Source organism: Atractosteus spatula, chromosome 8, assembly GCF_055471065.1.
Source record: "Atractosteus spatula isolate fAtrSpa1 chromosome 8, fAtrSpa1.hap1, whole genome shotgun sequence".
Classification (NCBI taxonomy): domain Eukaryota; kingdom Metazoa; phylum Chordata; class Actinopteri; order Semionotiformes; family Lepisosteidae; genus Atractosteus; species Atractosteus spatula.
In genome coordinates this window covers 3,282,869-3,310,645 of record NC_142713.1, presented here as the reverse complement: position 1 = coordinate 3,310,645, position 27,777 = coordinate 3,282,869, and the positions used below count along the sequence as shown (strand labels likewise).

Here is a 27,777-nt window from a genome sequence, read left to right as displayed (position 1 = left end):
GTTCTCCCCAGGTTTGTGTGGGTTTCCTCCAGGTGCTCTGGTTTCCCGCCTACAGTCCAAAGACATGCTGGTGGGTTCATTGGCTTCTGGGGAAACTGGCCCTCGTGTTGAGTGTGTGTCCTGTGATGGACTGGTGTCCCATCCAGGGTGTACCCTGCCTTGTGCCCACTGCTTGCTTGGATAGGCTCCAGCTCCCCTGTGACCCTGAACTGGATGAAGTGGTTCAAAATTGGGTTGGAAGACAAGAGAAAGCTGCAACTGGGGGGGGGGGGGTTGTTTTCTCTCCAAGACACAAATTCAGCCTCCCACTTAATTGTTCACTGAATTCCATTCCCAAGAAATGCATTCAGTTTTTATATAATATTCAGCTAGCTGCTCTAGCTCTCCGTCACAGCACTTGCAAAGGACGCTGTTGCACTTGATCTCTTCGCACAGCTGGTAAGTCTCCATACCAGACTTGGTATGGAGAAAGGAAGGATTAGCAAGCAGCAGGTCAGACTTCCAACGCTGACCTGTTAGAAAAAGCAGTTCTGTGCTTACAAATCAGTTTTACTATTAGGGATAGAGTAAGGGACATGCAGCTGAGTTCGGCTCCAGAGTGCGTGTCTCAGTTTGGGGTTTCTGTGCTGTGTCGTTCTCAGCCACGGGAGGTGCTTCTTTTGATACCAGTTTTGGTGAAAATGGCAGAGGAAGGGGGGAACTGTACTGGTTCCTTTTCCTTTTTGTCGAGGTTACAGCAGTTCTGACTGAAACTGGATTCGCAACCCCCCCCCAAAAAAAAGGTGGTCAGAAGTCACACCGCTGAGCCTGAACATTGTGAACTGAACATTTGAACTCGCCTTCAGGATTCGAGCACAGGGGCAAGATCCGTTAGACCCTCAGGGATGACTCGCTGTTTCTGTTGCATCCGTCAAAAGTTGATTCATTTCCAACTACAATTAATAATCCGTATTTCTAATACATATCAAAAGCCAAACCCCCTTCTCCTCTTTTAGTGTAATGGAGGCTACATGCTGTAACACAAAGTCCTGTTCTTTTAATGGACTGAGAAAGTGCAATTTAAGGAGCCCGTTATGCACTGTGAGTACTTTATTTGGAGAAGCACCAGCAGGGTATTTTGGATTTTATTAGGGTTTAGCAACACACTCGTGCCTTTAGTGAAACATTCCGTTGGTGGTTAGGAAACCGCAGAATCCGAGACTCCAGAAAACATTCCCACACCCTGTTCCTTGGAACTATTGGTTCCCAGGTTACCTAATGCAGGAATTAGCAATTCTGGTCCTACAAGCTCCACACTCACTCCTGCTGTCTTCCATAACTGAATCTTAATAATATGGACCCAAGACTGGGATTCAGCTGAAATGTTTCTTGAGCTCTTAAACACCTTGGCGGTGGCCTGTTGACTCTCACGGTTCAGAATTAACCTAAGATCCCAAAGTTCGGAGCAGGAAAAAAACAAAACCTGCAACTATTCCAATCAAGCAACTTGTTAATTCCCTTAAGGATTTGTTTAAGTAATTAGTCTCCGCTGGAATGAAAACCAGCAGGTCAGCGGACAACACTTAAAAAAACATGTAGCATACCACAACCTCTAGGTCTTGGGTTTAAGTGAAAGAGATTTATTGCAGTCTGTATTCTCAGTCATGAAATATGCAGCAGGCTTTCGCCGAGTGGATGGAGGAGTAGAGCTACAGGCTACGATGAGTGTTTAGGATTGTCAGACATTCTAATTCTGATTAATGCTATTAATTCAAATAAATGGTGTTCTTAAATGTGGGCTCCCCTCCTTATTTGTGCTGAACCCCCTGTAAGTGTTGTTTTGTGATTCAGCCCGTACAGTTGTACTCAAATTTTTTGAATCGTGTGGTTACAAAATGTATCCGAGTTCATTCCCGATACTTTCCAAGGGTGTGAATACAGTATATTTGGCGTGATATGTTATCAGTGCCCCGCGTGAGTTCAGGGTGCAGACCGACCTTTCCAGGTTTGCCTGCGTTTGTGCAAGAAAAACCGTTTGGAAGCCCCGTTTGCCGCACACCTGTCACGTCACGCCTGCCAGTTCGGAAACACCCCCTCCCCCGTTGAGATTCGGCGTGGGCTGTTAGGGCGGGCGGGCCCGAGATCGGTGGAGAAAGGGATCGGATCTCTCGGCAGAGGCTGCGTGCCGTTTCCTCCCGCTGTCCGCCCCTCTGGAACACGGGGCTTCGGTGGCAGCTGGCTTTTCCAATACTGCTCCCATGCGCCTGGGGAGCTTCTGCCAGCTAGTTTGCAATATTCCAGCTGCACTGTAGCCGGCGCAGTGAGCAGCAGTCAGCCAGTTGGCCGGCGCTTTTGGTAGCAGCTGGGGAACTGTGTTCCAAGCTGGCTCATCCTAGGTTGTACCACTGAAGAGCTCTTTGAGGACTTTCAGAAGGCTGTGTGACTGTCAGTTTGGCTAGAATCTAGTGTGTCACTTGATTTTTTTTTCCCCCACACTTGGTCACCAAGGAAATGGCTCATGTCTGTGATCAACACCAAGCCAAACCTACAGCAGTTGTCAGCTCGGGATGAGCTTGAGCTCGTCGGGGCAGCAGAGATTCGGAGACTCGACAGTGACCGGCGCTCAGTTCGGTACAAGACGGACACAAATCTCTCCTCCCCCCCCCCACCGCCAACCACCCATCCACCCTCTGAGGTGGGTGGGGGGTTAGCTGTGCAGGTCCAGGACGGCAAGGAAGGGCAGGTCGGTGTTCCCCAGATACAGCCGGCCCCGATGCTCGAAGGCGTCGCTGATGGCCCAGGTGACGGCGCCGTCCGGGTCGTGCAGGCTCTGCCGGACTTCCCCGGCGCCGCTCAGCTCCAGCACCAGCCCGTGCTTCCGGAGGAGCACGCCGAAAAACTCCAGGGGGGTGACCTGGGAGGACAGGGAGACTTTAGCTCCTCGTTCTGCACAGCGCGGCTCCCTCAGTACACACACACCCGCGAAACAGGGCAGACCGCTCCCCTGCAGGGTTTAACCAGACTGATTTCATCCATCTCAGCAGCAGCCACTCTGCAACTCAGAACTGGCAGCCCACTGAAGCTCAGCAGGTGTGAGCCTGGATGGGAGACCTCCTGGGAAAAACTAAGGCTGCTGCTGGGAGAGGTGTGAGTGGGGCCAGCAGGGGGCGCTCACCCTGCAGTCTATGTGGGTCCTAATGCCCCAGTATAGTGACGGGGACACTATACTGTAAACAGGCGCTGTCCTTCGGATGAGACTTAAAACCGAGGTCCTGATGCTCTGTGGTCATTAAAAATCCCAGGGCATTTCGCAAAAAGAGTAGGGGTGTAACCCCGGCGTCCTGGCCAAATTTCCCATTGGCCTTTACCAATCATGGCCTCCTAATAATCCCCATCTATGAACTGGCTTCATTACTCTGCTCTCCTCCCCACTGAGAGCTGGTGTGTGGAGAGCGTTCTGGCGCACTATGGCTGCCGTCGCATCATCCAGGTGGGGCTGCACACTGGTGGGGGTGGAGGGGATCCCCATTACCTGTAAAGCGCTTTGAGTGGAGTGTCCAGAAAAGCGCTATATAAGTGTAAGCAATTATTATTATTAATTATCTCCCTCAATTTCAGGCCATCGCCAATTCGAGCAGCGCTCCCAGATCCCAGATGGCCAAAAAGACCACTGGGAACCATTGCTAAGCAAATTTTTCAGAAAATAAATGACTTTGCAAAATTTCTCTGAGATGTGCCTGCCTTAAAAACAAATTCAGTGTCACCACATCACGCGTCTTTCAAGATAAAAAAACATTTAACTCCCTGCCTTCTGATTCCTTTTGAAGCCTTTCAGCTGTTAGGTCAGTTTCTAATAAGGGCGAAGTGGGCTGATGAACATGAAGGGACAGCAGTGATTAAGACTTTGGCTTTAACTCCCCTGGCTGTTGCAGGTTGCCGCAACCTCCCTCCCCTCTCACTTGGAATGAGTGGAATGAGGAATGAGCCAGGGAGGCAGCTGCAGAGGTGATGTTGGGGTGAAGGAAAGGGAGCTGGAAAAGAGGAGCACTGATGCGCAGGAAAGAGGAAGTGTGATGTTTTACAATTTGACCGCTGCCAGAACATCTGATCAAACACCATTTACTGAAGTGGGGGGTGTGCCTTAACTACAAAAATCCATTCCTCCTCCAGTTAATTGGACCCAGCTACTGCTGAGTTAGCAATCAAGGACAAAAAGGACCTCAGTGGATATAATAACTGCCACGACTTAAACGCCAAACCTCACACCTGAAGGCTCCACAGCCGAAACGTTCTGTCTCTATTCTTTTCAGCCTGGAATAAGCCTTTACCTGTTCCTTTGCAGCCTACCCATGCAGACGCAGCTCCCTACTCAGCGTATCAGCGTAGTTAAGGACTGAGCTGATATGGCAACAAAATTAGGAGACGGAGAGGCCCACTGGACACTGATCGGAAACACCCCCCCCCCTAAGAACGACTTACTGTCCCGAACGTCCTGACAGAATGCATCGCACTGTACCATACCCATTTTAAAAAACCACAAATCCACGACACTTCGTGAGAAGCTCGTGGAAAACAACAGCTATCTAATTAAAAATATCAAGCCCAGGCCAATATTAGGATTTTGTTCAGAGTCAAAAAAAAAAATCTATTTATCCTTCAGGGCTCTCCATCCATCTTTGCATACACAGAATCTGGCTTTTGAAAAGACAGTGTTCTCACTTTCTGTCTGACTCCATAATGTGGCGCCTGCTTTCAGAGATAGAAGAGAACAAGTGTGCTTTTGTTTCTTTAGAGGCAGGGCTGGGTTTCAACAGAGGCACACTGTCAAGAGAGCCAAGATCTGCACAGCTCATTCAGACTGGACACCTTCTGCCTTAAAATGTATTGTGACAAAGATACTGGAGGAGCCGAGAGTCTGCTAGAGCTTTGAGAGATGCGACATTGGCAGGAGACAGATCTCACGCACCTTGGCGATGAAGCGTTTCAGCGCAGGGTGAGGTCCGATGAGGTCCAGAAAGGGTCTCGAGAAGCCTGGAAATCGAGTTGTACTTATGCCAACAAGAAACGTTCCTCTGTCCGTCAGCCTGATGTTGTCTGGGTAGCCAGGCATGTTGTCAATGAAGATCTCTTTCCTGCCAGCGTTAGGTCCCTTCAGCCAAAACCTGGAACGATGGACAAGGATGGATTCCTAGACTGCACATGTATCTTATGAGGTCCCAGGATCGCTTGAAGATTCAGAGGCTCAGATTCTTGTGACCCCAATTACATCTCCATCCGTTTTATTGAACTGCTCCAGATTCAGGATACTGGGGAGCGGGAGCCTATCCCAGCATGCAATAGGGAAAAGACAGGGTACACACTGGATGGGACCCCCGTCCATCGCAGGGCATGCACACACTCACACCAGGGCCAGCTCTCCCAGAAGTCAATTAACCTCCCAGCGTGTCTTTGGACTGTGGAAGGAAACCCATGCGAACATGGGGGAGAACATGCAAACTCCACACAGACAGCACCCCAGGAACTGAAACCCAGCGCTGTGAGGCGGCAATGCCAACCCCTGGGCCACTGAGCTGCCCCATCTCCATTCCCCTTCGGAGTAAATTCAATATGAAACAAAGACGGCTGCCTCTTGTCACACTCTTCCAACACCCACCTCAGAATCCGGGCTACGCTGGTCTCAGCTATTAACAGGTAGTCCTCCTCAGGTGAAAAGGCGATGCCATTGGCCATGTACAGCCCATCCAGGACGGCCCGCACCTGTCGTGTCAGGGGGTCGTAGGCCAGCAGCCGTCCGAGGTGGTTGGTTTCGATGACCTGAACATTTTAATCTTCCTTTAGAAAACAGCGACGTGGACAGCAGCCTGTCGCCGACTTCTCCGTAAGGTTCAATTATAATAATAATAATTGCTTACACTTATATAGCGCTTTTCTGGACACTCCACTCAAAGCGCTTTATAGGTAACGGGGATCCCCTCCACCACCACCAATGTGCAGCCCCACCTGGATGATGCGACGCCAGCTATAGTGCACCAGAACGCTCACCACACACCAGCTCTCAGTGGGGAGGAGAGCAGAGGGATGAAGCCAGTTCAGAGATGAGGATTATTAGGAGGCCATGACTGGTAAGGGCCAATGGGAAATTTGGCCAGGACACCGGGGTAACACCCCTACTCTTTTTGAAAAACACCCTGGGATTTTTAATGACCACAGAGAGTCAGGACCTCAGTTTTACATCTCATCCGAAGGACGGCGCCTGTTTACAGTACAGGGTTACTATACTGGGGCATTAGGACCCACACAGACTGCAGGATGAGCACACCCTGCTGGCCCCAGTAACACCTCTTCCAGCAGCAGCCTCAGCTTTCCCAGGAGTCTCCCCTCCAGGTACTGGCCAGGCTCACACCTGCTGAGCTCCAGTGGGGCTGCCAGTTGTGAGTTGCAGAGTGATATGGCTTCACATCAGAGGACACACACAGACACACGCACACACTCACACCAGGGCCAGTCCATCACAGGACACACAGCCACTCACACCAGAGCCAGTTTTCCCCCGAAGCCAATTAACCCACCAGCATGTCTTTGGACTGTGGGAGGAAACCGGAGTACTCCGAGGAAACCCACATGAACATGGTGAGAACATGCAAACTCCACACAGACAGCACCCCAGGTCTGGAATTGAACCCACATTCCCAGCCCTGCAAGGCAGCAATGCTGACCACTGTGCTGCCCCAAAAAAGAAATCTTTTCAAAACTAAATCATTACAGCAACATTGCCAGCGATTAACTGAGACGTACTGGCACGACAACAGAAGCAGAAAACTGCCCCAGGCATGTGAGGTCAAAGATGACACAGACAGAAGAATCTGGGAGCTCACCTCATATCTGTGGTGCCTCCTGCCCCACTTGCTGCTCGAGTCCGTGAAGAACACAGTGCCATTTTGGGAGATTTCCAGCCCATTCAGGAACTTAAAGGGGATTCCATCGACACCTAGACGTGAGACACAAGCCCCTTTCAAATAATAAGCACAGATGAGTTTATACTCGCATTGGGCTGATCGGAACCGTGTTCTAGACCAGAATGATCAGAGAGCCTGCTGTCCTGGAAAACCGGACAGAAACCAGGGTCTGCAAAAACGTTTTTCCAGCAGAAAAAACAGAAGAGTACACACTGTGTTCCCAGGTTTGACAGTCCGATCTGATCTACTACTGTAATGCTCTACTCGCTGGGGTATCTAAATCTACTCTGAACAAACTGCAGGATGTCCAAAATTCAGCAGCCAGAATCCCGACCAGATCTAGTGCCAGTGGTCACATTACTCCTGTCCTGGAGTCCCTGCACTGGCTTCCGGTCAAATTCCGTGTAGACTTTAAAATCCTCATGCTCACCTATAAGGCTCTGCATGGCCTGGCACCTCAGTACCTGTCTGAGCTATTATCACCCTACTCCCCACCTCAGAACCATCGCTCTTCTAATTCTGGTCTCCTTACTGTCCCCCAAGCCCGTCTACATTGTATGGGTGACAGGACCTTCTCCTGTTATGCCCCCAAGCTCTGGAACTCTCTGCCCAAGGATATCAGAGAGTCACCTTCTCTAAACTCCTTCAAATCCAGACTCCAAACCCTCTTCTTCAGAAAAGCCTTTACTGAACTGGTTCCATTCTTCACCCCTCTGCTTTTCTTAGTACCACCATCCACGGTCTCCTCTGTATATTGTAATTGTGTTTTATCTTGTGTATTCTTTTTTAATGTATTGTTGTTGTCATCCTGTAAAGCGCTTTGAGAAGCCACCTTTAAAGGCGCTATATAAAATAAAGTTTTTTATTATAATTATTAATCTGGCCTTAGCCTGAATGCATTTTAAATAACAGACACCTGTTGTAATGTGACATTTCGGGAATAACATTATCTGAAACAGCCATTGTGTGGATGCAAGTGTTCTAACGCACATGCAGTGGTCATTCTAACACTGTAAGAACAGAGTGTGTCCAGAGCTGTAATCAGATTATAAACCTTCCTGCAGAACTGCTTGAATGCAGAGCACCACAGGGGAGACACTCCATGTGAATTTCTCGATGTTCTCTGGATCCTTTTTTTGTCACAATGTAAAACTCATTACAAACCTTCGCTGAACTGCCTGGTATCCTCTACAACAGTGCAGGCAGTAGCTGCTTTACCTGACAAGTGCTCAACACATCATCCAAGACAGATTCTCTTTTTATTTTGCGAGAGCAACCTCTTGCAGCCTGGCCTACAGCAGTGCTACATTTTTCTCCAGAGCCTGGCATGACCATTCTCTTTGCAAACAGCGAGACATTCCGCCCTGTTCGAGCCCAGGCTGAGTCATTCTCTGTCTGTCACCAAGATCCCCCAAGCAGCGACGCACAAGCTGACTAGAGTGTTGGGTGTCGTAGTCTGCCTGGATAATCTTTTGGCACAACAGCGACTCTTGGGACGTGCTGGGCAGCCGCAAGCTTGCAATGACATCACTGAGAGACATGCCCACCTCCTCCAATTGGCTCCAGCTCTCCTGTAAGACGCTATGGAACTTGCAGAGGTTCCCCAATGAGGCACACTGGAGAAGCATGTCAGATCCCTGATCTGCCACTGTGGGATAGATTTAAAGACTCGCAGCCGAGACTTAAAACAATTAGCATTTCCTGATTGGTTTGGGATACATACAAAAAGTAATGAGGCACTGAAATAAGAAAGTGATGCAGTGATTAGCATTGGTGCCGCGCAGTGCTGGGTGCCTGGGCTCAGTTCTGTGTGGAGTTTGCATGTTCTCCCCAGGTTTGTGTGGGATTCCTCCAGGTGCTCTGGTTTCCCGCCTACAGTCCAAAGACATGCTGGTGGGTTCATCGGCTTCTGGGAAAACTGGCCCTCGTGTTGAGTGTGTCCCCTGTGATGGACTGGCGTCCCATCCAGGGTGTACCCTGCCTTGCACCCATTGCTTGCTGGGATAGGCTCTGGGTCCCCCCCACGACCCTGAATTGGATCAAGCAGCTAGAAAATGAATGGATGGATGAAAACGCCATCTAGGGCTGATAAAGATGCTTCTTACCTTCCTCGTTGGACACAAGGAGGGTCTTCTCTCCAGTCTTGGGGTGCACTCTGTAGAGCCCCAAGTACGAGTCTGCCACAATCAAGTATCCCTCCCTGTCCAGCCTGACTCCGTGAGGCCGGCCACACACAGGCTCGTAGTCGGGGGTGCCTGATGAGAGAAAGAGACTCCTATCCTGACTTCCGGCCACCACAGTAGCTCCTGTGACACACCTTCACACACTACGACTTCTGTATATTTCCTGATAGTAATTATTAAAGGCCACAAAAGTTTGCTCTGCTGTAAAAAAAGAAGGAAATAAAGAGGAAGCCAGTCAGTGCCATCTGGCCTGGTTCATAGTTATTAATAACCAACTGATCCTAGGATCTCATCCAGCTGTGTCTCGAGAGAAGCCAGGGTATCGGCTTCAACCACATGGCTGGGCAGCTTGTCCCACACTCCTACTACCCTTTGTGTAAAGAAGAGCCTTCTGTTCTCAGTTTTAATTGGACTTCTACCTACAGACATAAAAAGGGGGCATTCACACGCTTGCCTAACGATTTGATCTGTGATCTCACAGGTAACGGAGGTGTTACTTTTTGACATCCCATCTAGAGATGGGACCCTGCTGTCCTGCTGCTTTAAAGTGGCCACACTTTCTTTAAGCAGGCAGACCCAAGACATCAGCAGATGTAAAAAGCTGTTTTTTTTTCCCCTTAAAGGTTTTGCTTTGCTTTCACTGGTACTTCAGAAAAAAACTTTGCTTTCCAATCTGATCTCTAGCGAGTTAAACCTGTTGATCGGGTAGATAAAAAGAGTCTGTGAACACAAACACACAAGAGGTGTTAGTGGGGCCAGCAGGGGCCACTCACCCTGCGGTCCTCATGCCCCAGTATAGTGACGGGGACACTATACTGTAAACAGGCGCCGTCCTTCAGATGAGACGTAAAACCGAGGTCCTGACTCTCTGTGGTCATTAAAAATCCCAGGGTGTCTCTTGACAAGAGTAGGGGTGTTACCCCAGTGTCCTGGCCAAACTTCTCCCTTGCCTTTACCCCTCATGGCCTCCTAATAACCCCCCTCTCTGAACTGGCTCCATCCCTCTGCTCTCCTCCCCACTGAGAGCTGGTGTGTGTGAGAGGACTGGAGCATCATCCAGGTGGGGCTGCACACTGGTGGGGGTAGTGGGATTCCCCCTGACCTGGAAAGAGCTCGGAGTGGAGGGTCCAGAAAAGCGCTATATAAGTGTAAGCAATTATTAAATATTATTATTATTAAGGCACTGTCTGTCACACCCCCCCCCCCCGAACTTTCATTCATCCATTCAGGATTTTTCCCTTCTTTATTCCTCCCGCTAAGACCCTTCACTAACCGCATCCTGAGACATTTCGGCCCATCTGGGTAATAAAGTCCAAGCGATCTTCACGGATCCGCCACAGTCGGCCGTCCACTGTGCCCGTGTACAAGTCACCTGCGCAGGAGAAGGACAAGAATGTCATGTCAGCTGCCTCGGGCTCCACCAGATCTCCAGGGCCGCGCAAAGAAGGTCAGTGCTTCGAGACCAAAACACACATCACTTATAGGGGAGCTCGCCTTCTTGAAGGTGACCCAAGTGGCACGTCATGACCATCTGATTCCCAGAACTCAGTCACGGATCGGAGCGTGATCTCCTTGGAAAACCACGGCTCCATCGGGTTCACGGATGATGACGATGGCCATCCGTCGTGTCCGCAACCTTTTTTTTTGGGGGGGGGCATCTTTGCTCGAGTCCTTTCCCAGAAAAGGGAAGGGGGGAAAAAAAAAGCTCTCCTGCACAGGTTCCTTCGTGCAGCTCGTCTTCCAAACAGATGAAGCTGCGCGACGTACAACCGTCGTTGTCGGACATGACGGCCGGCCATCATCATCATCATCATCATCCGTGAACCCGATGGAGCTGTGTTTTTCCAAGGAGATCACACTCCAGTCCGTGAGTGAGTTCTGGGAATCAGATGGTCATGATCTGCCACTTGGGTCACCTTCAAGAAGGCGAGCTCCCCCTATAAGTGGCATGTGTTTTGGGTTTCCTACCCACAAATCCCCTTGGCGCCAACCAGTTGACGCGACACACCTACCATCCGCGTCGGCGGTGAAGGATTCGGGCCCGTTCAGCTGCCCAGCGAAGATTCTCCGGCCTTCCTGGAGCTCCCTGTTCACGGCCAGGGGGCCCTGCAGGGGAGGAGGGGTCTTCTCATATCTGCGAGAGCGGACGACATTGTCGGTAAACCCCCCCCCGCCCCCAGCGGGTTCAATACTGACAAAAAAAAAAAAACCCAACGACAAACTCTTCAAAAACAAGTGGAATTCATCGTCACGGGCAACCTCACAGAGCTGCCCCAGAGAAACTACCCAGGACTGTAAGAAAGTCATCTGTGGGGCAGTCTCTTGCTTCATAATTTAGCAGCGTGTCCTGCCAAACTACAAAACAGCACACCCCAGAATGACTACAGAAGCACAGGAGTTCCAGCTTGTAGAAAAGAAATAAAAAAAAAACAGCATGAACAGTCACAAAACGCCTATTGGACAGGAAACAGAAAATGATACTGCACTGCATTGATAAGTTAAGTAAACTTTGCCACCACAGCAAAAGAGCAAGTGGCTCGGAGAGAGAGAGGAGCAATGTTTCAGCTGATGGCAGGGACATGGCCAACGGGTGAAGTGGATCTGTCGCGCCGCTGCTCACAAGTGTCAGACTGAGGAAAGGAAAAAATCCTGCGTTTCATATCCCAGAAAGGGCACACGCGTCTTACAGGTAGGAGAACCGAGGAAGATAAGCAAATCTCCAGGCTCCAATGATTGCTACCATTTGTACTTAAGGCAACGAGATAATATTCATAGGTCGTTAACTCAACTCCTCCAAGAGTCGTTCAGTATGAAATGACTGCCGAGTTGATATCTGTCAATGTAAATTGAGTAAATAGAGACCAGTAAGTCTTCTTTTTGGAAAGTTACAGCTGGCTCGAACTGGATTCTAACTGGAAAAGATCATTTGAACTCAAGGATGATCTGTATAGGTTCCTAACGGCTAGTCAGCGTGGCTTTAGAAAAAAAATAGATTGTCCTTGACTTGTTAGAAAAACGCACAGCCCACAGCCACCAATGGTATACAAAGAGTGATATTGTATATTTGAATTTTAAGAATGCTTCTCATTACATTCCTCATAAAACATTCTCAGTTTGTAAAAAAACAGCTCTTACAGTTAAGGAGTAAATGCATGAATCTGCAAAGTGGCTTGAGTGGAGTACCACAAGGATCTGTATTAGGACCACTGCTCATCCTAATTTATCATTATATTTCCATTGTGTTCTTCCACTATTCTTCCTAATTTATATCAATGACTTAGATGCTGGAAGGCACTGTGGAGCAGTAGTTAGCATAGTTGCCTCAGAGCACTGAGACCCTGGGTTTAATTCTGGATCTGGGGTGCAGTCTGTGTGGAGCTTGCATGTTCTTCCCGAGTTTGCAGTTAGAAAATGGATAAATGGACATCGATGCTGGAACAGTAAAACTAGAGAACATTGTAGAAGCAGTAAAGGAAGGGCTGGAAAAAAATGATAAATCGCATTTAACTTTAACAAGTGCACAGTGTTCCTATAAGTACAAGGTGGGAAACATTTGTATTAAAAAGTCAATGTTGTAAAATCAGACAGCTAGTACTGATAAAAAAAAAACATGTCAATTTGTTTTTTTTCACCTTGGCTAAATATCAAGCATTTTAATTCTTCATTTTTGGGGGGGGGGGGGGGTATTCAGCGTGGTGAAATGAAAAAGTTGAAGTCAGTACCAGCCCTGTGGGAAAAAAAAGTTTAAAACAGAGCGCTGACAAATGAAAATGTCGTCCCAGGAATGTGCCCTGTTACAGCATGTCATCGTGCCCAGACAGCTGCTCTTCTTGAGCAAGGGTGACACATGCTTCAGCAGTGAGCTAAAAGACAACCTGTTCTGTTTTCTGCAGGAGCTGCAACACATCAGTGGATCTACTGCCTGGAACTGTGCTTGTACTTACACGAATGGCTCTGGGTCAATGGGAGAAGGAAGCAGATATATCCCAACCATCACTGCTATAGCCACTGCAGATACAGCCCACTTCCACAGCCTGCAGGACAAAGGGGAAAAGCAGCCTAGTGCCTTTACTGAAGTCGACTGAAGGAGGTTTAAATGCAGCTCACACTGGCTTTAATTATTTAATTTATCAACTGCATAATTAGTAATACAGCCAGAAGCCAGATCACCCGGCAACTCATACCTGGTTAACCACTGGAGCTCAGCAGGTGTGGGCCTGGCCAGTACCTGGAGGGGAGACTCCTGGGAAAGCTGAGGCTGCTGCTGGAGAGAGGTGTGAGTGGGGCCAGCAGGGGGCGCTCACCCTGCGGTCTGTGCGGGTCCTAATGCCCCAGTATAGTGACGGGGACACTATATTGTAAAAAAAGCATCGTCCTTCAGATTGGACGTAAAACTGAGGTCCTGACTCTCTGTGGTCATTAAAAATCCCAGGGCGTTTCTTGAAAAGAGTAGGGGTGTTACCCCAGTGTCCTGGCCAAATTTCCCCCCTGGCCTTTACCAGTCATGGCCTCCTAATAGTGCTGGTCTATGAAATCTGCTCTCCTCCCCACTGATAACTGATGTGTGCTAAGTGTACTGCCGCACTATGGCTGCTGGCATCATCCAGGCGGGGCTGCACACTGGTGGTGGCAGTGGGATTCCACCTGACCTGGACAGAGCTCTGAGTGGAGGGTCCAGACAAGAATTCCGAATGTAATAGGGCCACACTACTTTCAGGGAAGGTGGTGTCACACCTAAAGCCACCGCTGTAATCTGATTAGACAGGTGGTCCTTTACCTTGACTGCAGTCTGCACCCTCTTGTTGCTCAAAACCTGTTTTTGCACCCCTGATCAAAAATCTCTGAAGTAGGTCAGTTCTGTAAACCTAAGATACAGCATATCAGAACTGTAGAATGAAAGAGAGAGGATTGTAGCATTTATTTTAATTTCACAGTAAAAGTAAGTATATATGATTTAAGTTGACCTTAAAATCCCAAGGTTTGGTTAATAAATTAGTTGTCCTTGTGCGCCTGTGCACATATTGTGGGTTTTTTTTTTTTTATGATTCACCTTCTAAAAATAGATCTAGCCTATCTCACACACCCCAGAAAAAAAGGCATATTTTCACCCCAGGGGTGAGTACATCCCAGGTCAAGGTGCACTGCACTGTAAGGGCATTATAACTTTGATTTGGCCTGCAGCTGCAGGACAAACAAATGTTCATGCCAGACCTGCCCACCTGTTTACTTACATCAGTTTATGGATGTTTTGCATAGCCCTCCTTTCAGAAAGCTAACGTGTACCACTTCAAATTCAAATTCAAGGTTGCAAATCCAACCTGCGTGCTTCAGAATCCACATGGAAAAGCAATGGCTTTGAAAATGTATGCCAGAACCTGTTCAATTCAGAGTCCTCTTGAGACTACGTTGTGCACACTTGATTTGGGGTCTTAAGAGACATGAGTTGCCAGAGTTTGAGGAAAAGAAAGCACCAAGATTGCTCACAGTCTCAGTTCACAGCCTTAAACTGGACTGTTTCAGTTAAGGTCTTTTTTATTCTAATCACAGTGACATATAGATTAATACTTTGTTTTATACCACTGAATAAAACACCGATGTAAAAACTGAACAGTAAGTACTGCTTTGCAGGGTTTCAGTCTTGGTTCATAGCACGTACAAAAAAAGTCTTACGACATCATTTATCCGGAGGTATTTCAGATGTTGTTTTTTTTATCAGGGAATTAAATCGGGCAAACAAATGTAAATTTGGTCAATCTAACCAAAAGATAAGGTTTTAACCACTGTTCACATTATCATCTTGCTTTCCCAAAACATCACAGGACAAAAACAGTGATTTAAAAAACAATTTGTTCGCTGCGTATTCACGGGTAAATTACTGCCTTGACTATCTAAGAGAATACAAAGACATCAAAAGGATAACAGAAAAACAGTTTCTTAATTATTAAGTGAAGAACTGCAAATTACGACTCATAAGAGAGCTTCTTATCTCGCGGTAAACAAAATTGACACAAATAAACACTACTGTTTATTATATAAAACAAAATCAATTTTTTTTAATTAAAAAAATGTCCCCCCCCATCTTCTTATTTTAATTTCTTAGGCGTTCCTTAATTTAAAACCGCCCTTCCAAAGACGTGGATCGACAGCTGCCCTTATCTGCTGCCAAGGCTGAAATCCATACTACTGCTAAGAACCCGACGCTATTATCTCAGCCAATTCTTTCAGACATGCAAGTAGACGAACGCAAATCCTTCCCCCCCATATCTCACGAAATTCAGTGCCCTGTAGGTCCTCCAAACAAATTTAACTCTGCTGTGCTTCCCAAACCAGTCTTGCATAATCCAGGTCTTTACAACAATGAATCTACAGCTAGCACTACGTACATTTACAAATAAATTTAGACCTTACATGTTTTTTTTTTCTTTCTCGCCCCAAGCAAACGTCTGCTTCAGTCAACAAGCTGAGAATCCGTTTTCCAGAGAGTTGCACGTTTTCCTCCCGGAGCCGAAAAGAGATAACAGCTCGGATGTCGGGGGACAGTGGTGTCGAGCTGCTATCGCGGAGAGTTGTCTGTATCTCCTCCTGAAGAGCTAGCGAGGCGGCGAGCTCTTTAAACTCCGTTGCTAAGCAGTCTGTTCCGGACGAAGAAACCTCATCCATTCTGGGGGGCCACCCCATTGTGGGGGGGGGGGTGTTCAGATTGGGTCATTTGCAGGTTACGGGTGTCAAGTGGTGGTTAATGATTTCATTTCGCGAACAATGCGCCGCATATTGACTAATGAAAAGCAGATACACTGAAGTCACTGATGGCATTCTGTACGCTCCGGACTACTTTATCAGACTTGAATAAGTTCTTACTAAAAAAAAAAAGTATGTCAAGCCGATGAAGAGGGCATTCTAATAACAAAAGGGCATTTATCACGTTGGAAGAATGATTTATCAACTCTTAGAATTAGTTTTCATTGTATTTTATACCGCCTTTTGCAATACAAGGGTCAAAGTGCATTTGAACTAGTAACAAGAACAGCTTTGCTTCCAATACTGAATACTGTACTAATTGCATATTCATGTTATTTTCGATTCAAATGTATTTTTGAATAGCCACCTTCTCAATAGGCTGGCACAGTTTGTTTCTTACACACAATCCTGCAAGGCGCGGCCTGTGCACTACCAACGCGTTCACTCCAAAATCAGGACCCTTTCCACGGCGATATTTTTGTCATAAGGGTTGTCAGTTTTGTAAAATGTGACGGTGCTTTTTTTGTTTTGTTATTCCATTCTGATTGTAAACAGTAGTAAAGCATTTCAGCTGTTGGACTTCCTGGCATGGTTGGGCTGTGGCAAAAAACGTTTTTTTTTCTGTTTCCTCGATCAAAGCCGAGTCATTTTTCCGTGGATCCAGCTATACCGCCAATGTTTTTCTGGCACCCCGGCCAAAACGGTAAGTCGTGGACCCATCCTGACAGCACGCGATCCGCATTATGACTTGGAAATAAACCCGCAGCCCCACCGGGGAGAATCTCTCCCCCCTTATTGTTGTCAATTCAATTCAATTCAATTCAAGGTGCTTTATTAGCATGACCGATGGGTACAATCAGTGTTGCCAAAGCAAATGAAAGTAATGATATTTACATGAAACAAAACAAAAATAGAAGTAAAATAAAATCTACAGACATATTACAGACATTTACAACAAAGACATATTTGTTGTAAATATTCGCAATGACCAGCTGACCGATGACATATGTCATCGGTCAGCTGGTCATTGCGAGAGTAACAACTTCATGTACAAAGACATAACCGGACACTTAGGTCTTTATCAAGCAGAAGGCAATTTAAGAGAGGAGAATCTTCTACAAAGCTTGCAGCAACAGATGTAATTCATCAGTCCATCTTCAAACCTCTTTATCCAATCCCTGGTTGAGCTGGAGTCTATCCCACCAAGCAACGGGCTCAAGGCAGGATACACCCTGGACAGGACACCAGTCCATCACAGAACACACACTCACACACTCACACCAGGGCCAGTTTTCTCAGAAGCCAATTAACCCTGAGCCTGGCCAGTACCTGGAGGGGAGACTCCTGGGAAAGGCTGCTGCTGGAAGAGGTGTGAGTGGGGCCAGCAGGGGGCGCTCACCCTGCGGTCTGTGTGGGTCCTAATGCCCCAGTATAGTGACTGGGACACTAGACTGTAAAAAGGCTCCGTCCTTCAGATGAGACGTAAAACCGAGGTCCTGACTCTCTGTGGTCATTAACAATCCCAGGGTGTCTCTCGACAAGAGTAGGGGTGTTACCCCAGTGTCCTGGCCAAATGTCCCCCCTGACCTTTACCCCTCATGGCCTCCTAATAACCCCCCTCTCTGAACTGGCTCCATCCCTCTGCTCTCCTCCCCACTGAGAGCTGGTGTGTGTGAGAGGACTGGAGCATCATCCAGGTGGGGCTGCACACTGGTGGGGGTAGTGGGATTCCCCCTGACCTGGAAAGAGCTCGGAGTGGAGGGGCCAGAGAAGATGTTAATGTGGCATTGAGCAATTCCATATTTTAAAAAACAAATACTGTAGAGACCTTCTTTTACTTCCTAGGAACTTGCGTGTGATTTTTCTGTCATTTGTCACTAGAGGCTGTGGCTCTGGTGCAGCTCTTCCTGGGTTTAGAAGAAAGCCGAGCCGAGTGAACAGGAGAGAGGGAATGGCAGTCTGCACTACCGGCCCTGCAGTTGGGAAGGACACGGCACTGCCTTTACAGCTGCGAACTCTACACCGAGGGTGGTGGGAGCGTGGAACAACCTGCCCAGCCATGTGGATGAAGCGGATACCTTGGCAGCTTTCAAAAACCAGGCGGAGACGAGCACCTTGGATCAATTACAGGAGCTACTGACATACCAAAGGGGGTAGATGGACCTCTCGTTTGTGACCTCTCTTATGTTGTGATGGATCAGCCCCCTGTCAAATCTAGGGCACCTGCTTTTACTTTCTATCCCTCACCCTCTGATTCAATGGGGGGGGGGGGGGGGAAGGCGTGTTCTGGTTTCTGTTTTATGGCCAGCACTCACCTGACACCATCGGGACTGTAGATCTTCAGATCTCAGGCTCTTCTCACACTCCACACAGCAAGGTCAGCCTGGACAAAGCGCCCTTTCAAAACTCAAGGAGCTGATAACAGGAACTGAAACCACATTCGCGATAAGCTGCGATGTTTGTTTTTTTTGCTCAAGGTAAAAGCAGCAACCAGCAGGCTAGCGATTATGCCAGACTGTTCAACTGATCACTCGCTGGTGTATACAAGATGGGGGGGATAACTCCTACTTCAGTCACTCTTCTGCACGTAGTCCCAGCATGCATTGCCACCACGGATCAGTCTTGCCACGCTGACATCTCTTTAAGTTGGGAAAGGAAGACCATAATCTGAGCAAAGGAATTAATGGATCACAAAATGCACGGGACAGCGAGATTACCGGGCCAGTCAGTGTGTCAGCAGGTCTTGACTCCTTCATGAGCCAATCAGAGCCTCCAGGCAGGGTCCTGGCTCTAGGACAGGGGTGTCCAGTCCTGGTCCTGCAGGGTCAGTCAGTGTGTCTGCAGGTCTTGACTCCTTCTTGAACCAATCAGAGCCTCCAGGCAGGGTCCTGGCTCTAGGACAGGGGTGTCCAGTCCTGGTCCTGCAGGGTCAGTCGGTGCGTCTCCAGGAGCTCAGTCCAGATGAGCTCTTAACGAACTTGAATTAGCTCGTTAGTGCCTTAACGAAACCAATTTCCCAACCTCTCCCAGCTCTTCGGCTGCTGGCGCTCTAAAGACGACTTCAGGAAGACCCGAAGAGACTCCAGGGTCACGATCTGTGGACCCCTGTGATCCACCATCAATAGCACTATATTCCAGAGAGTGTAATAACCAACAATTACTTCAAGAAAACGTCACAGACCCACAAGCATGTTTAGCAGTTCTGATTTTATTAAAGGGACCGAGGCTCTTAAAAAAAAAAAAGCCGCATTCGGTAACAAATTTCAGGAAGCAGTAGCGACCCTATAAAAATATACCTGAACTTGCATTCAGTATAAATCGAAGAAAATCATTGCATCCGAGATCTGCACTACTACTGATTCTTGCCAGCTCTCCTGCTTGTCAATACCACCAGCCTCTCCACGTCAGCAGCACCAGAAACGCTTTTTTCTCTCTGAAGTAACACTTTTAAACCGAGGCAAGATGCTGCCCCTTTATTAAATTAACAGATTTATATATATATATCTATCAACCAGTGTTGAAACTAAAACAGCCGATTACTGGGAGTTGGCCTTGATCACAGTGTTCTATCTCCAAACACAGATTAACATTAAAGCATAGCCTGAAGAAAACAGTGAGATTTTTGGCAAATAACAGTAATGTTAAACAGCTCCTTTTCTGGGCAATACTGACCCAAGTGTTTCACATTACAGCACACGCGTATCATAAATCACAGATACAGCGGACCTGAAAAGAAGGTTTCCTAATTGAAGAATCGTTTCAAAGCATGTTAATGCCCAGGCTTTGTGCCTTCTGAATAGATCAAGCCGTTTTTTTCAACAAGTCGTAGTTCATGTGAAACTACTTCACAGTAAAAAAAAAAGAGATCAAGAACACCAAATAAAAGGAGCTTTTCCTAACTCAATTCTTGCTTTAAACTAACATTTTTTTTCTCTCTTAAACTACACCAGGATTACAGGATATAAGCGATTTCTGCTCTCAGTCAATAGCTTTATATTAAAATATATTACCTGTTCTATATCTCTAATAAACAGAACAAAAACGCGAACACGATCCCTGAACAGTGAGATAAAGTGCCCAAACGAGAGCTCGTGGATGAAGGTTTTTTTTTTTCCCCATAACTCGTAGCTCAAAATCGCACTACAGTATTCTTAATCGGATAGTGTTGAAGTGGTTTTCAATGCAAGGCCTGTGCTCACAACAGTAACAACAACAACAACAACAAAAAGCACAGACCGTCTTTTAGCAGGCACTCAAAACAGGATTCTGCAAATGGCTTTTAAGACATGCCCACAGAACACCAGCAGAAGCCAGGCCCGCACCGCTGTTTCTTAAGCATCTGCGCCAGGCCCAAACTAGTCACCCCCAATCGCCTCTGCCTATAGGTCTTTGGTTTATATTGATTGAAGTAAGACGACAGTGGGAGGGGAGGACAACATACCGCCGAAGAAATCATGTGCAGTTACAGCAGTTGTCCACTAGGTGTCCCCACAAACGGCGCCCTTACCGAATGCCTCTCCGGCTTACACTGGTGCTAAAGCGGTGCCAGTGTACGTACTGCACCCCAGTGCGAGCCGGAGAACCGGCCCACTACTAAAATTTTAAGCTTTGGTATAAACCCCCGTGCTTTCCTACACCAGGAGTACAGCCAGAAAAATCTTACTGAACTTGAATGGCCTTCCATTCAAATATGCGCGTTTGTTTGTTCTGTTTTAAATGTTGTAAACAGGATTTGGTTGCTGGATTCCAGGTGTCATATTGTAATGACGTTTAAAGAAACGCAGGTACGATCGGTTCTTGCGGGTGATCTCCCGATTACACAGGGGACGTTTACGAGAGCCCACCTGCTGGCCAACGAACTGCTATTCCCCCGCCCACCCACGTTCGCGAGTGCCTTTCCTGGAGCAGCTACACATCCACCTCATTAAAAAAAAAATCCCGTGAAAAGGATAAAAGGTTATTTTAACAACCAACAACCCGGAATGTCTTTTGTATATTTGATATCCAAACGCGGCTGGTGGAGCCCCACGCATAAACGCGAGCATTTTCTCGGTAAGAATCTGTGCTGTAGTACTCGGCTGAATTTCACCCGAACTGGCTGTGAGCGCTGCTTTGGGCTGGAAACTGAACATCTGCTCCTGCTCTGGAATGGATGCGTCCGTTTCCTGACCCCCCTGTGTCCAATACCGCCATCTCAATTTTCAACTTTCTCCAAACCGCTCGTCGACTTCCTCAGATACTTCCGTTTTCCCCAACAGCTCACAAAAACGTTTCCTGCACGGAAACGTTTTTATTTTTTTACATACAGCGCCAAACCTCCATCAGCACCTCTTCCAACGCGCAATCGCCTATTCCCTAAAAGCAGTGGTCCCAAACTCCTGGAACTGGAGAAAACGGTCCCCTCCGCTTTCTCCTCTAGCAGAACTTCAGGCGCCTGTTTGCGGCAATTTTTAAAAAAAAACATGCTTTCACCTCTTAAAAAGGTCGAACGGGATCTGTAATTGGTCTCGACCCCCTGTACCAACTTCTGAATTTGAGAACTGGCCTCATTCGTCATAAAGCAGAAACACGCGTTTTGGGCGTGACTTATACAGCACCACCCATCCGTAGGCGTGTCCAATGTTCGACCACCCCCACAGTGGGCGTCCCTGACCAGCCACTCCCTATGTGGGCGTGTCCGTTGCAATGCCACTCCCACCCCTGTGTGTCTGTTCGTCATCCACTGATCACTAGAAACACTTCTAGAAACACTAGAAGTAGCTGTTTAGACAGATTTAAGGGTTATCAAGCCAAGACGAGGCTGTACGACAGAAGAAACAAGTCAAAGTCTAAACAACTCCGTTCTCGGCCAGCACTGGAGCTGTGGAGCTCAGCTGCAATGAGAATCGACCGAGCCAGCCCTTGTGCAGGCCCTTGTCTTTAAATTGTTTTCACGTTACACACACATGAATGTTTTTACATTCTTTTTGTCAGGCTGGTTTTCTAGGTCACAAACGTGTCAATTCTTGTAATGTACAGTATATCTTCTATTAAAAGGGCTCGCTGGCAGTTGCTTTATTGTGGCTGTGTTGCTTTATTACCACTTGAAAAATCCAGGACCAGGACTGGGAACCACCGCCCTACCACCACCCTAAACATTTCTCTAACGCGGTCGAACGGGCACAGGGTTATGTGGACTAGTGACAGATGTCAGAGTTTGGAGCTCCGGCTGAGAGAGACCTAAACTGCGCTAGCCAGGTGCCTACTCCAGCGCTCCCACCCTGAAAGATATCCTCGTTTTCCCACCCCCCCCCCCCCTCCCGCCGCTGAACGGACACCAGGCACAATAAAAACGCAGAGACGGAAGGACCCCAAAAGGTTTCCGAAAAAGATTCCAGATCCCGTCCGACAAGGGAGCTGTATCGGCGCAGGCAGGCAGGCGGGTTTTCTGACACGTGATTGTCGGCTCTCTGGGGGCTGTTATTGCTCTTCAATTAGTTTAACTAATAACCGCATCTTCCCAGACCTGGAAGTTTGTCCCCCCCCTCCCCCTTCCCCCACCGCCTTTAAAAGGTTAAGCCCCACTTTTGCATCTCCGAAACCCATAAAGCTTCCACCCTATAAATAAAAAATAACAATAATCATCATCAGGCAAACGAAAATATTTACAGACCGCTACGTCGTTCTCAAATTAAATTAAAAACACGCTCCCGGCTCGTCCCCCCGAGACCGTTCACATATGTGGCAGAGGGGCCACTACACAATAAAAAACGACTCCGCGCGAGGCAGGCAGACAGGCAGGAAGAGGGCCGCAGAGGAGTACAGGCCCTCAGTGAAGCTTGCGGCATCAGTCAACACTGGGAGAGCCATTGGGGGGGGGTTGTACCTGTGATTGTGGGTCACGGGTCAGAGTTCGTGACACCCCAGGCACCCCCAAAAATACCCCCTCCCCCCTCTATCAAGGAAGCAGCAAGTCCATCCGTCGCTAACGAGACCCTGTGGAACCCGTGCCGGGAATTTTGGCCTTGCGACGCCTTCTGCTGCTACCCGGGCTTCCCTTCGGCTCGGAGGGCCTCTTCCAGCTTCTGCCGGTAGGTGCGGTAGCGCTGCGACAGGAGCCGGACGTGGTCGGCCTCCTCCTTGTCCAGGATCCGCAGGAAGTTCTGCAGCTCTGGAATGGAAAAGGCGTCCCACTGGGAGGTGGGAAGGGGGTCAGGGGTCAGACAGAGCAGGAAAGCGGGGGACAAGGAGACCCCCGACACGCGTCAACGGGAGAGAAACTGCTCCCCCCCCTAAAGCCTAACCCCTCTACTGCCTAAAAGGCCGCAGTTTTGAAGACGCGGACCCAGAAGTCCGTGCGGCTGCAGGAGTCGCTGTTTGCCGCCCCCTGTTCTCGCTCGGCGACGTCACTCGCTGCATCAGGAGTCAGAAAACACTCCCCCCTATTTCCTCGTGGGAGGTGGGGTGGCGTAGCGCTGGGCTCAGTTCTAGACCCGGGGGTGCTGTCTGTGTGGAGTCTGCATGTGCTCCCCTTGTCCATGTGGGTTTCCTCCCACGGTCCAAAGGCAACGCTGGGAGGTTAAACGGCTTCTGGGAAAACTGGCCCTGGTGTGAGCGTGTGTGTGTGTGTGTGTGTGTGTGTGTGTCTCCACCCCGAGATGGACTGATGCATTGTGCCCTGAACTGGATTAAGCAGTTAGAAAACGGATGGATGGAGACTGCTTTGTCGCCGTTAGGTCTTCTGGGGTTACAAAACAGTCAAGTAGTTAACTTGATAACAAATCAGCTACTTTTTGCTGCAAGGAGCCGAAGTCTATATTGCGCACAGTGACAATTCTCGAGTTGGTCTTCACACCAAGATGCGGGCTTCGATCTTCACGATATTCCTCGGGATGTGACCTTACCGTGTGTGACGTGGAGCACGCCCAGGACCTGTGGAGGTCACAGCTAGCTACTGCCCGGTGCGCCTTCTTGACCCTGAGCCTTGTGGGCACAGTAATGGGGGATTTTGGGACACGTCTTACCATAACTTCTCCGGTCTGCTGCTCTCGCAGCACGAAGCTCAGGGCGTCCGTGCTGGGGCCGGCCAGGAGCCGCAGGTACAGGGGGTGCTCTCCATCGGACAGCTTGCACACGTACACTGCAACACACAGCGAGGGAACAGGCGTCATCGAGGGCTGGGTTTCCCATCGGGCTCTGCGGGCACAGTGCCCAGGGGCCTACGAAATTCTTAGGCCCCACGCAGGAGGGAAACACGAGCGGCTGACGAGAAACGAGCTGGAACAACAGGCTTGCGGTGGACTCCAGGTGCTCCAGACCAGTGATCAGACGCTGTCCAGCGGCTGTCCTAGAGACTGGAAGTGTCGAAGTGACGGGCGCTCGACTCGCTCCGTCAGTCGCGCGGTTTGGCATGAGAACAGTTCGAAGTGCGTCACGTCCGTCGACGCCGTTCAACTGGCGTTTCCCCCTCTTTCTGCACATGTCGGAGTGGAAGTGCCCGGGGGCCTACGGACACCACAATCCGGCCCTGGCATCACATCATCCCCACGGTTAAAAAGATTTTCAAAATCTCCACCCTCTGCTGCACAGGACCGAAGGCGTCTTATCAGGATCAGCTGGGGGGGGGTTAGAGAAATCATTTCGGGGAGCACAGCAACGGTGACAAGGGTCCAGCTGGACTGCGTAGCACCATGTTCTGCGATTCAGAACGAGACCTCAAGACCTCCGGTGAGGTGAAGCGGCCCTGTGATACTGTAGACAAGCAGGCTTGTGAATCCAGCTCTTCTCATCCAGCAGAAATATCGCTCTCGGCTTCCAGACGGTTACAAATACTACTTGTTAACTCTGCCTGCAGATCACGTTGGAACATTTCTGCAGTGAAATGTCTGCTGCACAACCTGTACTTATCCACTCGTCCATCGCAGTACCTCAGTCAGTACAGGGACTAGTGAGCAGGAAGGGCTGCGACTGTAAGTTTGCGACAACATGGCGACTTACAGTATTCGAAGTCCGTGAAATTTTTCTTTAGCACCAATGAATTAATTTTGTTTCCGAGATTTAATAACCGGAAGGAAAAACTGGGACTGCAGTTCCCCTTTAAAAGGTAAACTACATTGTATGCAACTTTTTATATATATATATCAGGATTTGTATTATGAAGTGCCTTTAAGAATCTAGATACAATGAGTAATGCCTGGCTAGTGTCAACATTTCCAGCTTCAAATTAAGATGTTTGGCTGAGATGCAGTGATCCCAGATTCGGTGATCAAAATTGTAAAGTTCACCTTAGTTAATTAAGTTCTGGGTAAATGATTAATCGTCAATGAAGATTCCAAGAGCACAACATAAAAACAACGAGCTTTGCACTTGCTGTAAAATGGAATCGGCTTTGTATGCACGTTTTCATAGATCACGATTAAACATATTGAATGTATTGATTAATTTTAATCCGAATCCTTTAGCATGGGAGATGGGAGATCGGGGAAGACGGAGCACAGGCCACAGAAGTGCTAGAGAATTTGATTCCTTGATTCTGCTAGTCGAGTTGGAGTTTACTATTTAACTAATCTACTACGGCACTGTAGCTAAATCCTGAGGTTACAGAAGGCTTGACTGGAAACCAGCATCAGAATGTTACCGATCGGTCGGATCAATAACCTACTAGCAATTAAAAGACCATTAACTCAGGCTGAATGGCCTGCTCTTGTTCTCTGATGTCTGTGCTGTGTTCACACAGGACTGGCAATAAACATTATTCCTGTTCTGCTTTATCATCACTGTCACAAACCCACCCAGGGCCAGAAGCAAGAAGCACCCCGCCTGTTCTAATTTAAGATCTCATCATCTCTCCTGCTTCAGGCAACAAGACATTAAAAGCTCACGTTGCATTTAACGCCCTATTCAATACTCGTCTCTCTCACTTCCCCCTGCTAAGTCTCAGAGGCACAGCCGCTCTGTGAATGTACAACCAACGCAATTATCCTGAGCAAAACTACAGGGTGTTGAGACGAGACCCCTTTGTCACGCAGCACGATTAAAACCCAGCAAAGACTGCCAGCAGCCATATCACCCTGCAACTCACAACTGGCAACCCCACTGAAGCTCAGCAGGTGTGAGCCTGGTCAGTACCTGGATGGGAGACCTCCTGGGAAAAACTTAGACTGCTGCTGGAAGAGGTGTTAGTGGGGTAGTAGTTAGTAGTAGTAGTCCATGTGAGTCCTAATGCCCCAGTATAGTGATGGGGACACTATACTGTAAACAGGCGCCGTCCTTCGGATGAGACGTAAAACTGAGGTCCTGACTCTCTGTGGTCATTAAAAACCCCAGGGCGTTTCTCGAAAAGAGTAGGGGTGTAACCCCAGTGTCCTGGCCAAACTTCCCATTGGCCCTTACCAATCATGACCTCCTAATAATCCCAATCTGTGAATTGGCTTCATTACTCTGCTCTCCTCCCCACTGAGAGCTGGTGTGTGGGGAGCGTTCTGGCGCACTATGGCTGCCGTCGCATCATCCAGGTGGGGCTGCACATTGGTGGTGGTGGAGGGGATCCCCATTACCTGTAAAGCGCTTTGAGTGGAGTGTCCAGAAAAGCGCTATGTAAGTGTAAGCAATTATTATTAATAAAGACAAAATTGACAAGCGCTAAGCAGAAGTCTGCCATTTTTTATCTCAACCTCTTGTGCACAACTGACCCTGAGTTAAGGTGCTTGCAAGACAAAAAAAAAACATGAAACCTTCAGCGCATCTTAATCCTAAGAAACGCCCCGATTTCAGGTCACAGGTTTCGCAGCTCCAAAGTAGCTCTGCGGTGCACGGCGCATTCCCCATCTGCTACAGACAGCAGGGGCAGTCGAAAAGCAGATTTTAAAGACGCGAGACATCACAGCCTCCCTGAGCCCATGGATTCTATCAGGGAAAGGAACGAGATGTAAGAGGATGATCGCCTTTTTTGTGAAACGGGCGCTTGTGCCACCAGAACGTCCCCTTAATCTGCTCAGGGGGTGTCTAGACAGCACATTTCATTAATGGGAGGAGGAGGGGCGGGGGTTTCTCCTCCCATTCCTGGTGCTGTTATCACAAAAACAGCACAGATAACAGAACCCTGGAATGTGGGATTAGTACTCACAGAGATTCTCCTCTCCCACCTGTGTGCCCCCTGCTGGGACAGGAATGGCATTTGAAAGACCCCGCAGAGTCCAGACGCGGTTTTAACGCGGCCGAGAGCAGGAGACAGACTGCACCTGCCGAGACCGCAGCGCCACGCTAGGACGATCCCCCATTGGGGATCGGAACGCTCTGCCTTTACGTCTGCGGGGGGGGGGAGCTCCAGGGAACAGGAAACCTCAATAATCACACGGACACTTTGCAGCTTTCAAAAAAAGCAGGCCCTTCCCAATTCCAACAAAAATGTTTTTGCACGTCAGCCGCGTGATATAAGATCACTTTATTGGCCAGATACAATTTCTGGCATTAGGAATTTGTCTTTGCGCAGACCCCAGCTTCCTCCCCATGAGACACACAGACAGGGAGAGAAGCTGGGGGTCAGAGCGCAGGGTCGGCCATTTATACAGCGCCCCTGGAGCAGCTGGGGTGAAGGGCCTCGTTCAGGGGCCCAACAGAGTAGGATTCCTCTGCCGGCCGCGGGATTTGAACCGGCAACCCTCCAGCCACAGGCGCAGATCCTGAGCCACAGAGCCACCACTCCGCCCCTAATATTTCCCACCGGACAGTCCAGTGTCGAAACTGGCTTTTCACCACAAAGAAAAACAACTGCACAGGATGATACAGCACGCCAGCAGCTAAGCGTTTCCTTCGACCTGGGGTTTATTGGCTTGGAAAGGGAGGGAGAAGCGGTTTAAAGGTTCAGATGCCACTTTCCTGAGGGAAGAGGCAAACTGTGGGTCCACGCTGGGCCCAGCTCACCCCTCGGGGGTTAAACGGAC

General features: G+C 48.6%; 2 protein-coding genes across 4 annotated transcripts in view; both read right to left on the bottom strand.

Moving 5' to 3' along the window:
- Positions 1 to 1,075: 1,075 nt before the first annotated feature.
- Positions 1,076 to 13,171, bottom strand: LOC148829095 (adipocyte plasma membrane-associated protein). The gene is made up of 8 exons (XM_088923119.1): positions 13,063 to 13,171; positions 11,131 to 11,252; positions 10,392 to 10,490; positions 9,041 to 9,190; positions 6,855 to 6,967; positions 5,633 to 5,793; positions 4,946 to 5,141; positions 1,076 to 2,893 (listed from the first exon to the last, which is right to left on the bottom strand). Exons 1-8 carry the CDS (start codon positions 13,110 to 13,112, stop codon positions 2,687 to 2,689), a joined length of 1,098 nt encoding a protein of 365 aa, XP_088779245.1. The 5' UTR covers positions 13,113 to 13,171; the 3' UTR covers positions 1,076 to 2,686.
- A 5,873-nt stretch (positions 13,172 to 19,044) lies between these two features.
- Positions 19,045 to 27,777, bottom strand: part of rassf3 (Ras association domain family member 3) — an 84,270-nt gene continuing 75,537 nt past the window's right edge. For all 3 annotated transcript variants that reach the window (XM_088923691.1, XM_088923692.1, XM_088923693.1), the window contains 2 exons: positions 23,860 to 23,975; positions 19,045 to 23,028 (listed from right to left, as the gene is read on the bottom strand). In XM_088923691.1, coding sequence (XP_088779817.1) covers positions 22,879 to 23,028; positions 23,860 to 23,975 — 266 coding nt within the window. In that variant the 3' untranslated portion in view covers positions 19,045 to 22,878. The remainder of the gene's footprint in view (positions 23,029 to 23,859; positions 23,976 to 27,777) is intronic.